Below are 12043 nucleotides of genomic sequence, written 5' to 3'. Positions count from 1 at the left end.
GATGCAACCAGACAGAATGCTCTCCACCATACATTTGTAGAAATTTGCTGGAATCTTTGGTGATATACCACATCTCCTCCAACTCTTCATGAAGTATTACCATTGGCATGCCTTTGTGATTGCAATAATATGCTGGATCCAGGATCGATCATCTAAGATGTTGATGCCCAAGTACTTAAAACTGCTGAACTTTCAAAACATATTAAAAAACACAAAATGCTGGCAGAACTCAGCAGGCCAGACAGCATCTATGGGAGGAGGTAATAACGACGCCCGAAACGTCGTTATTACCTCCTCCCATAGATGCTGTCTGGCCTGCTGAGTTCTGCCAGCATTTTGTGTTTTTTATTTATTTTCAGCATCTGCAGATTCACTCGTGTTGCCTTTCAAAACATATTGGTGTGTGGCCCTTCAATGAGGACTTGCTGTGATGTCACTCAACCAGCTGATCTCAATCCTGTATGCCTCCTCATCACCATCTGAGATTCCACCAACAATGACGGTGTTATTGGCATATTTATAGATGATACGTTTGAGCTGTGCCCAAGCACAAAACCCATGAGTGTAGGGAGAGTTGAGCGTTGGGCTCAGCCAGCATCCTTGAGATGCACCTGTGTTGATATTCAGCAAGGAGGAGATTATTATGGATTAGCACCGATTGAGGTCTCCTGATGTGTAAATCAAATATCCAGTTGCAGAGGAAAACACAAATACCCAGGTTTCAAAGTTTGTTGAAAACTTCTACTGGAGAAAAAAAAAAATCAGGGAAATTAAACAAACGTTCTGTGCGTATGTTTGCACATGAAGACATTAATGTAGGTATGATATTCCCAAAACCAAGTGCTGTAATTTTATCTAATAACCTCATATGTGGCACTTTTATCAAAGGTTTTTTGGAAGTTCAAATAGTCCACATCCACCGGTTACCCACTCACTCCCTTATTTATTCTGCTAGTTACAGCTTCAGAAAGCTCTTACAGATGTACAGTACAAAACAGGCCTGATTTTGCTTTGACAAATCCATGTTGTCCATAGTCAATTCTATTTTCTACATTCCCTCATCCTAATCCAGAACCATTTCTGGCAAGATGCCAAACCAAGTTATTGTGAAAGATAAATCCATTGCATAAGATTTAGGTGTCTGAATGTCATGGTTGCTCTTGTGGTTGGGTTAAAGGGAAAGGGGCAGGTGACGGGAGGTTAAACACTTATTTAGAAGAATGTAGAGATGAGGGATGGGATTGTGGATTGTTTTTTTTTAATAGAATAACCAGAGGAAATCAGTGGTTAAGGAAAGGTTTTGATTTAAGTTATGAATATTAACTCCTGGCTCATCTAAAAGCTTGTTATTAAAGTTGTTTAGCCATGAAATTTGTATGTCATGTGTTTGAATCTAATCCTTGTTTTGTATTTGGAAGACAGTTCACTAGAATATAAATAAAAATGCTGCAATACTTATTTTACTTTTCTCTTATCCTATTACAGGTATTGCATCAGTCGCCCGCAGTACAAGACTTCATGTGGAATATCCTCTTTGGTTTCATGCTGGAACTATCTATTTAGTACCTGTGGAACAGGAAGGTGCAGTTATGCTTCCCTCATGTGGATTATCATTATCTTTGTGCTTTTAGTTTCATTTTATATCCCACATCAGAAGCTGTGGGAATTTCTACTACTGTAACAATGTAGTGTATAAGAGCTCAAGTTTTCTTTAGATTTAACCAGATAAAAATGGAAACAAAATCCATCCATCCCCAAAGGCCAACCAGGAAAATGTTCTTTTTAACCAAATAAAATTTGGTATTGGCAACATCAACCATGCAGAAATTACATTTTCTTTCAATTCACTTAGAGAATGACCTTTCAAAGTTCTTGTGTAGCACATTGATCAATCTCATTTGTTATTGGGATACACTTACAGTGGCAGGCAAAAGTTTGGGCACCCCGGTCAAAATTTCTGTTACTGTGAGCAGCGGATCTTTTCTAAATTTAAATACGACATAATATCACGTAGCCATTGAAGATGTGTAGGAGAGGTAGACTCCTTCCATTTAAGCAAGACTCCTTCCTCTTGCTAAAAGAGAGGTAAAAACTAAAACCTGTAGGTTAGGAGTATTTAAAGTTATATCTTCATTTGCAATAATACCAAACAAGGCAGTAAGAGGATTTGGGTCAAATTGGACCCTAAAAAGTTGAGAGAAGGTATGAAATACTTCCCGCCAAAACTTCTCAATTGTAGGGCAAAACCAAAACATATGAATTAAAGAGGCATCAGCAGAGTTGCATTTATTACAAAGTGGAGAAACATTCGGGTAAAAACTGGAGAGCTTCTGTTTAGAAATGTAAGCTGTATGAACCACATTAAATTGTAGAAGAGAATGACGAGCACAGAAAGATGATTTATTAACCCACTTAAGAATTTTATTCCATCTATCATCAGATATCTGACAATTTAGGTCATCCTCACAAGCTTTTTTTATTTTATCTAAAAAGTCTTGTCTAGAATCAATCAACAAGTTATAGATACTGGTAAAAGAACCATTAACAAAAGGTTTTAAATTTAAAAGATCGTCCAGTAAATTTTTATCAGTACCTATAGGAAAAGTAGCTAATTGGAAACGTAGAAAATCTCTAATTTGAAGGTATCTGTAAAAATGTGATTTTGGGAGTGCAAATTTATTTGACAATTGGTCAAGTGAAGCAAGAGATCCTGAGATAAACAGGTCCCAAAAACACTTAATACCTAATTCATCCCAATCTTTAAAGGCTTTATCAGTCATGGAAGGGATTAAAAAAAAAATTAGAATGGGAGATGATAATGAAAAATTCGCTAAACCAAAAAATGTTCTAAATTGAGACCAGATCCTTAAAGTTTGCTTAACTATTAGGTTATCTGTTTTATTTGCTGAAAAAGAAGATTGTGAACTTGTGAAGATTGAGAACTTAACTGTGAATAGTTAAGTGAATAGAACATGAACTGATCTCCAAAAGTTCTAAAGTTAAAGATGAAACATTCTGTTCAATATTTTAAGCAAGATTAGTGTATTATTTTTGTTTTGTACAATTTTAGAGTAGGGAAAAAAGGAAAGGAGCACCATGCAAAAGTTTGGCACCCCAAGAGATTTGAGCTCTCAGATAACTTTTACCAAGGTCTCAGACCTTAATTAGCTTGTTAGGGCTATGGGTTGTTCACAGTCATTGTTAGGAAAGGCCAGGTGATGCAAATTTCAAAGCTTTTATAAATACCCTGATTCCTCATACCTTGTCCCAACAATCAGCAGCCATGGGCTCCTCCAAGCAGCTGTCTAGCACTCTGAAAATTAAAATAAATGATGCCCACAAAGCAGGAGAAGGCTATAAGAAGATAGCAAAGTGTTTTCAGGTAGCTGTTTCCTTAGTTCCTAATGTAATTAAGAAATGGCAGTTAACAGGAACAGTGGAGGTCAAGTTGAGGTCTGGAAGACCAAGAAAACTTTCCCAGAGAACTGTTTGTAGGATTGCTAGAAAGGCAAATCAAAACCCCCGCTCCACTGCAAAAGACCTTCAGGAAGATTTAGCAGACTCTGGAGTGGTGGTGTACTGTTCTACTGTGCAGTGACACCTGCACAAATATGACCTTCTTGGAAGAATTATCAGAATAAAACCTTTCCAGTGTCCTCACCACAAAATTCAGCATCAGAAACTTGCAAAGAAACATCTACGGACAGACAGACATACTTTATTGATCCCAAGGGAAATTGGGTTTCGTTACAGTTGCACCAACCAAGAATAGTATAGAAATATAGCAATATAAAACCATAAATAATTAAATAATAATATGTAAATTATTCCAAGTGGAAATAAGTCCAGGGCCAGCCTATTGGCTCAGGGTGTCTGACACTCCAAGGGAGGAGTTGTAAAGTTTGATGGCTACAGGCAGGAATGACTTCCTATGACGCTCAGTGTTGCATCTCGGTGGAATGAGTCTCTGGCTGAACGTACTCCTGTGCCTGACCAGTACATTATGGAGTGGATGGGAAACATTGTCCAAGATGGCATGCAACTTGAACAGCATCCTCTTTTCAGACACCACCGTCAGAGAGTCCAGTTCCACCCCCACAACATCACTGACCTTACGAATGAGTTTGTTGATTCTGTTGGTGTCTGCTACCTTCAGCCTGCTGCCCCAGCACACTACAGCAAACATGATAGCACTGGCCACTAAACAAGCCTGATGCATTTTGGAAACAAGTCCTGTGGACTGATGAAGTTAAAATAGAACTTTTTGGCTGCAATGAGCAAAGATATGTTTGGAAAAAAAGAAGGGTGCAGAATTTCATGAAAAGAACACCTCTCCAACTGTTAAGCACAAAGGTGGATCGATCATGCTTTGGGCTTGTATTGTAGCCAGTGGCACGGGGAACATTTCACTGGTAGAGGGAAGAATGAATTCAATTAAATACCACCAAATTCTGGAAGCAAACATCACACTGTCACTATGTGAAAAAAAAAGCAGCTGAAGATGGTAAGAGGATGGCTTCTACAACAGGAATATGATCCTAAACACCTCAAAATCCACAATGGACTACCTCAAGAGGTGCAAGCTGAAGGTTTTGCCACAGCCCTCAGAGTCCCCCAACCAAAACATCATTAAAAATCTGTGGATAGACCTCAAGAGCAGTGCATGCAGGACTGCTGAAGAATCTCACAGAGCTAGAAGCCTTTTGCAAGGAAGAATGGGTGAAAATCCCCCAAACAAGAATTGAAAGACTCTTAGTTGGCTACAGAAAGTGTTTACAAGCTGTGATACTTGCCAAAGGGGGTGTTACTAAGTACTGACCATGCAAGGTGCCCAAAATTTGCTTCAGGCCCTTTTCCTTTTTTGTTATTTTGAAACTGTAAAAGATGGAAATAAAAAAGTAATCTTGCTTAAAATATTAAATAAATGTGTCATCTTCAACTTGATGCCTTTTGGAAATCAGGTCATCTTTTAATTGCTTAGCTATGCACAGTAACAGAAATTTTGACCAGGGGTGCCCAAACTTTTGCATGCCACTGTATCATTAGTATAACAGTTGGGAAAGATGCCACAGAAGAAAAAGTATGGCCAAAAATGGTGTGATTTGCAGAAAATATTTTTATATGTGGGGGGAACCAATGAAGAATTTCTCTAGTAAATAATTAAGAGTCTGGAATATTACAAGTTTATTAGCTACATTTATTTAATTGTACTAAGGTTTTTATGCATCTGTACAGTGAAGTTTTTACCGAAGTGAAAATATCCAGTTTTGCTGAACACTACTAAAAGTAAAATGTAATTCCTGAATTCAACCAAAATTAAGTACTGAAATAAGCCATTTGTGACACTAAGATAAAGTTTCATACCTTGATCTAATTTCACTTGATGTATTTTAAAGCTGAACCACTGAACATTACAACATCCCTAACCTTAATACATTAAGTAAAATGTGACGATTGTTTAAAAATATGAAATCAAAATTACATCTTGGAAACGTTTAACCAACCTGATGGCACCTACGCAGAGAAAAAAGTAGTCGATATTTCATATCAGTGATATTTCTCAGATGTAGGAGCCATTATAGTAGACATCTTGTTAGAGGTACTCTCAAAGGGGTAAAAGTGAAAAGACCGCAAATGCTGTGACAAAAGATGGCACTCCAGAGATGAATTATCTTTGCAAGAAATTCTGTGATGTTAACAGGAAAATGACTGGAATCAAAAAGCATGGAAGATCTTGTTAGCTTGTATCTGGAAAAAATATGTAATGATAACCTGAATAGACCATCCTATATTGTCTTGAGAAAATCTCCATTGCAAGAAACAATACAAAATTCCCTGCATTCTTATTCTATGTGCAGACTATTTTCTAAACGGGGAGAAAATCCAAAAACCTGAGATGCAAAGTGACATGCAGGCTGAGTCAGTGGTGAGGAAGGTAAATACAGTATTAGAATTCATTTGAAGAGGTCTAGAATACAAGAGCAGGGATGTGATGCTAAGACTTTATAAGACACTGGTGATGCCTCACATTGAGTATTGTGAACAGTTTTGGGCTCGTTATCTAAGAAAAGATGTGCTGGTATTGGAAAGGATCCAGAGGTGGATCACAAGCATGATTCCGGGAATGAAAAGGGATTCCGGGAATATGAGAAATGTTTGATAGCTCTGGGTCTGTACTCGCTGGAATTTAGAAGGAAGACGGGGGATCTCATTGAAACCTTTCGAATGTTGAAAGGCCCAGATAGAAACATAGAAAAACTACAGCATAATACAGGCACTTTGGCCCACAATGCTGTGCCGAACATGTACTTAATTTAGTTAATTTAGAAGTTACCTGTAGCCCTATGTTTTTCTAAGTTCTATTACCTCTCCAGGAGTCTCTTAAAAGACCCTATCGTACCCACCTCCACCACCATTGCCAGCAGCCCATTCCATGCACACACCACTCTCTGCGTTTTTTAAAAAAAAACAACTTACCCCTGACATCTCCTCTGTACCTACTTCCAAGCACCTTAAAACTGTGCCCTCTTGTGGTAGCCATTTCAGCCCTGGGGAAAAGCCTCTGACTATCCACACAATCAATGCCTCTCATCATCTTATACACCTCTATCAGGTCACTTCTCATCCTCTGTTGCTCCAAGAAAAATAGGCCGAGTTCACTCAACCTGTTCTCATAAGGCATGCTCCCCAATCCAGGCAGCATCCATGTAAATCTCCTCTCCACCCTTTCTATAGTTTCCACATCCTTCCTGTAGTGAGGTGACCAGAACTGAGAACAGTACTCCAAGTTGGGTCTGACCATGGTCCTATACAGTTGTAACATTACCTCTTGGCTCTTAAACTCAATCCCATGGTTGATGAAGGCCAATACACTGTATGCCATCTTAACCACAGAGTCAACCTGCCCAGCAGCTTTGAATGTCCAATGGACTCAGACCCCAAGATCTTAATGGTTCTCTACACTGTCAAGAGCCTTACAATTAATGCTATATTCTGCCATCATATTTGACTTACCAAAATAAACCACCTCACACTTATCTGGGTTGAACTTCATCTGCCACTTCTCAGCCCAGTTTTGCATCCTATCGCTGTACCGCTGTAACCTCTGACAGCCCTCCACACTATCCACAACACCCCCAACCTTTGTGTCAACAGCAAATTTACTAACCCATCCCTCCACTTCCTCATCCAGGTCATTTATAAAATTCTCAAAGAGAAGGGATCCCAGAACGGATCCTTGAGGCACACCACTGGTCACTGACCTCAATGCAGAATATGACCCATCTACAGTCACTCTGCCTTATGTGAGCAAGCCAATCCTGGATCCACAAAGCAATGTCCACTTGGATCCCATGCCTCCTTATTCTCTCAATAAGCCTTGCATGGGGTACCTTATAAAATGTCTTTGCTGAAATCCATGTACACTACATCTACTACTCTACCTACATCAATGTGTTTAGTCACATCCTCAAAAAATTTAAAAAGGCTTGTAAGGCATGACTTGCTTTTCACAAAGCAATATTTACTGCAATATTAAGTAGAAATAAAGTCTGTTAATTGTACAGAAAATCAGCATTTTTCATAAATATAATTTCTAAAACAGACTGTTGCTGATTAGTATAATACAAGTATTTTTGTGTGTTTTCCACAGTCTTCCACCAATTACACAGGAGGAGGCTTTGCATATCTTGGGTTTTCACCAGCCCTTTGAAGATATTAAATTTGGGCCCTTTACAGGAAATGCAACTCTAATGAGGTAAGCTATAGAAGGTGAACCAACTAGCAAAGAAGAAAGCGAATGACAAAATTCAAAACAATTTCCACAATAGAACATCTGTTTTAACTTGTACTCCATCATAGGTTGTAGAACTACTCTTATTTTGGAATTCTTTCTCCAAGTCTCTCACTTTGATCAGAATTTTCATTTTGCCAATAACTCAGTGCTCTCTCTTTTCATCCTCCTTTATCAATTTTATCTGTTACATTTCTCTGTATATCTCCTTCAAAAATACAACCATCGTGTTTTGCTGAAAGATTAAGTTGTTGTTTTTACTATTCTGTATCATAAATTACAATCAAATTAGTTGCACTAATTCTTATCACAGCGAAATTTATTTGATGACTAATACTTTTTCTGTTTTATAGCAATGCCAAACTATTTTTCATCAAAATTTGGTTGTTTCATCCAGTATGATTTGTTTTTAGAGAAATTCAGAATCAGAATCAGGTTTATTATCACCAGCATGTGGTGTGAAATTTGTTAACTTAGCAGCAGCAGTTCAATGCAATACATAATATAGAAGAACAAATAATAAATAATTATATCAATTACAGTTATATGTATATTGAATATATTAAAAATCATGCAAAAAATATAAAAAAGTGAGGTAGTGTTCAAGATCTCATTGTCCATTTAGGAAATGGATGGCAGAGGGGAAGAAACTGTTCCTGAATTGCTGAGTGTGTGCCTTCAGGCTTCTGTACCTCCTATCTGATGGTAACAGTGACAAAAGGGCATGTCCTGGGTGCTGCCTTTCTGAGACACCGCTCCTTGAAGATATCCTGGGTACTTTGTAGACATGTGATGAAACTAAAAATAATCAAATTATCAAGTTTATTATGCACTATGTTGAAGTTATTCAATATAAACACTAATTTTTTAATCAAATTGGTGTAGACTCCTCTGCCACAAGTTCTGCCATTCATCTTACTGCCTTAGAATCAAATTTAACTAACTTCATTTTTACTGCAAGGTGATCTTATGAGAGAAGATTAGAATGTAGCAAAGTGGGGCATAATTAAGTGTTGCTACTTATGCCCCACTACAGTAAGATTTGTTCATTCATGCTGTTCACAAGTTTAATTTTTAATGCCTATTTTGTACAAAATTTTTTATTAACGAGAACTTGTGAACAATATAAGATTTAACAGCTTTTTGACTCAATTTAACAGCTACAAAGGATTTTAGGAATATTTTTTTAAAATGAAATAAATTAATGAACAATCTTACTGGAGAATTTGTGACGTACAGTCGGCCTTCCTTATCCACAGATTCTGTATGTGCGGATTCAACCAACCGCAGATTGGGAAAACTCAGAAGTTCTCTCTCCAGCACTCGTTGCTTGAGCATGTACAGACTATTTTTTCTTGTCATTATTCCCTAAACAATACAGTATAACAACTATTTACATAGCATTTACATTGTATTAGGTATTATAAGTAATCTAGAAATGACTTAAAAGTACAAGTACAGGCAGTCCCTGGGTTATGAATGAGTTCCATTCCTGAGTCCGTCATTAAGTCGGATTTGAAGTCGGAACAAGTACATCTGGTATTACTTAGCGTCAGTTAGTCAAACGTTTTTCTTAGTATATAGTACATATTTTACCTTTCTATGCATATAAAACACTTAAGAAACATACATATTTCAATAATTTAACCACTGCGTTGCTTAGTAATAATTGTAGCTTTCATCGGGGCAGGGCCTTTCACATGCTCCATTAAAATTGTTCCGATCGTTGGCCGACTGTAGCCTAACGCTTTTCCAATGACCAATGGCGTTTCACCTCTTTCCGATCGCGTTATTACTTTCACCTTATTTTCAATCGCGATGGTGATTATTTTCGTAAACAGAAACACTGCGCATTCAGAGCTGCACCGCCAGATCCTAATGTCCACCTCACGGAACATTTTAAATAAAGTCCGGGGTTCCGCTGGGTCCTAAAGACCACCACATTGATACATGTTAAATAAGGGACTTGAGCATCTGCGATTTGGTATCCGTGGGGGGGGGGGGGGTCCTGGAACCAATCCCCCACGGATAAGGAGGGCCAACTGTATTATTATTTGTGGTTCTTTTAAGCTCAGAGGGGAGAAAAAATCATGATAAAGTGGTTATAGTGTGTTCATGCGGCAAATATAGTTATTTGATCAGTTTTTTAGTAAGTAAGATTAAACAAAATTCAAGATTTTGAGATTCAGATTCAGTTTATTGTCATTTAAAAACCACAAATGCAATGCAGTTAAAAAATGAGACAACGTTCCTCCAGAATGATATCACAAAAACACATGACAAAACAGGCTACACTAGAAAATTCACAGAACGTTTGGCAATCCCCAATCCAGAGTCCGGAGAGGCTGCTGCGTATTAATATCGCGCTACCATCTTAGCGCGTTCCCCGGAAAGGAGCTCCAAACCCACCAGACAAACAGGACCAAAAACTAAAGCTGCAAGACCTGCACAAAACCACATATTTACAACATATAGTTACAACAGTGCAAACAATAGCATAATTGATAAAAAAAAACAGACCATGGGCACAGTAAAAATAATCCAAAGATGTTAAAAGACTATAAGTTCGAAAGAAACCACCACACAGATTCCACAAGTCCTCAGGGTCCCCAATTGACTCGTCATCCCACGCAGGCGGCTGAAGGGAATACCCCAGCTATGGACTTCCACAGTGCCACCCAACTCAGCCTCGCAGACACAGCGCACAATGAAAGCGCCACCCGACTCAGCCTCGCAGACACAGCACACACTGAAAGCAACCTGACCGCAGCGGACTCCAAGTCCATCGAACCTCCGAGCCTCCGACCATCCCCACCCGGCACAGCTTCTCCAAGCACCATCCTCTGCCGAGCGTATTAAGATGGTCCCGCCAACGGCCATCGGCAACACGACCCCGAGGACTGAGGGCCTGTTCTTCCCAGCAGAGACCCGCACCTCACAGCAGCAGCAGCAACATTCAAGACATTGCTTGTCAAAAGCAAGCAGGGCCTTTCAGGACTTTCAGCAGGCTTGAGATCATTGTTTCATTATACAGTTGGCAAGGGCCAGTATAAAGAAGTTAGTTTTAAGCGGAGGGACCACTGTTGTGGGAGTGGACAAGATTATTATGGGGAAGAGTAGTGAGGTTTTGGCTCAGGAGGATCCAATGAGGAGAGGCACACGCTAAAGTAGTGTATGGTAGGATAAGGTTCCTACATTCAGTATAGAATGCAACAATATTTCATTCTAAGGAATTATAGTGTAGTGGGGGTGTGGGTGTAGTTGGGAGATGGAGGTTTGGGTGTGGTTGTGTAGTGGGGGTGTGGGTGTAGTTGGGTGGTGAGGGTGTGGGTATGGTTGTGTAGTGGGGGTGTGGGTGTAGTTGGGAGATGGAGGTGTGGGTGTGGTTGTGTAGTGGGTGTGTGGGTGTAGTTGGGTGGTGAGGGTGTGGGTATGGTTGTGTAGTGGGGGTGTGGGTGTAGTTGGGAGATGGAGGTGTGGGTGTGGTTGTGTAGTGGGTGTGTGGGTGTAGTTGGGAGATGGAGGTGTGGGTGTGGTTGTGTAGTGGGTGTGTGGGTGTAGTTGGGAGATGGAGACCCGCACCTCACAGCAGCAGCAGCAACATTCAAGACAGGAGCTCCAAACCCACCAGACAAACAGGACCAAAAACTAAAGCTGCAAGACCTGCACAAAACCACATATTTACAACATATAGTTACAACAGTGCAAACAGTAGTGTATGTTAAAGTACACTTTAACATACTAAAGTAGTGTATGGTAGGATAAGGTTCCTACATTCAGTATAGAATGCAACAATATTTCATTCTAAGGAATTATTAAATAATTTCACTCAGAGAACTTGTTTCAGATCACAGTTTTATGCACAAAATTCATAATTTTATGCAGCAATAGCAATTTGTCTCACATTCAAAAACAAGGAAGAAAGTTACTGAAATTGACCAGGATTGTAGAGGTAATGTTGCCACAGTAGCATTAGCCTGAAAAATATTTCTACCAAAATTAGACTAAATTTATTTCAATTTGAATGATTATTTATTTAAAACCTACTTAAACTCTATATTTTCACAGATGGTTTAGACAGCTTAATGAGCATTTTCATATGAGAGGCTGTTCCTATGTTCTGTATAAACCCCATGGAAAAAACAGAACAGCTGGAGAAACTGGTAATTTAAGCATTTTATTTTTCCTATTTAAACATCCTTTAGTCTGTTAATGCTGCATCTTCTGAAGTTATAAAATGCTACAGAATGT

At 38.9% G+C, this 12043-nt stretch overlaps 1 protein-coding gene across 1 annotated transcript in view; it reads left to right on the top strand.

Moving 5' to 3' along the window:
* The window catches only part of ercc5 (excision repair cross-complementation group 5), a 151898-nt gene that overhangs the window by 21854 nt on the left and 118001 nt on the right, over positions 1-12043 (top strand). The window contains exons 4-6 of the mRNA XM_073041914.1: positions 1486-1581; positions 7652-7756; positions 11861-11955. Coding sequence (XP_072898015.1) covers positions 1486-1581; positions 7652-7756; positions 11861-11955 — 296 coding nt within the window. The remainder of the gene's footprint in view (positions 1-1485; positions 1582-7651; positions 7757-11860; positions 11956-12043) is intronic.

Source organism: Hemitrygon akajei, chromosome 4 (genome assembly GCF_048418815.1).
Source record: "Hemitrygon akajei chromosome 4, sHemAka1.3, whole genome shotgun sequence".
Taxonomy (NCBI): domain Eukaryota; kingdom Metazoa; phylum Chordata; class Chondrichthyes; order Myliobatiformes; family Dasyatidae; genus Hemitrygon; species Hemitrygon akajei.
Note: the sequence above shows the minus strand (reverse complement) of the source record. Positions and strands in the feature narration are given on the sequence as shown.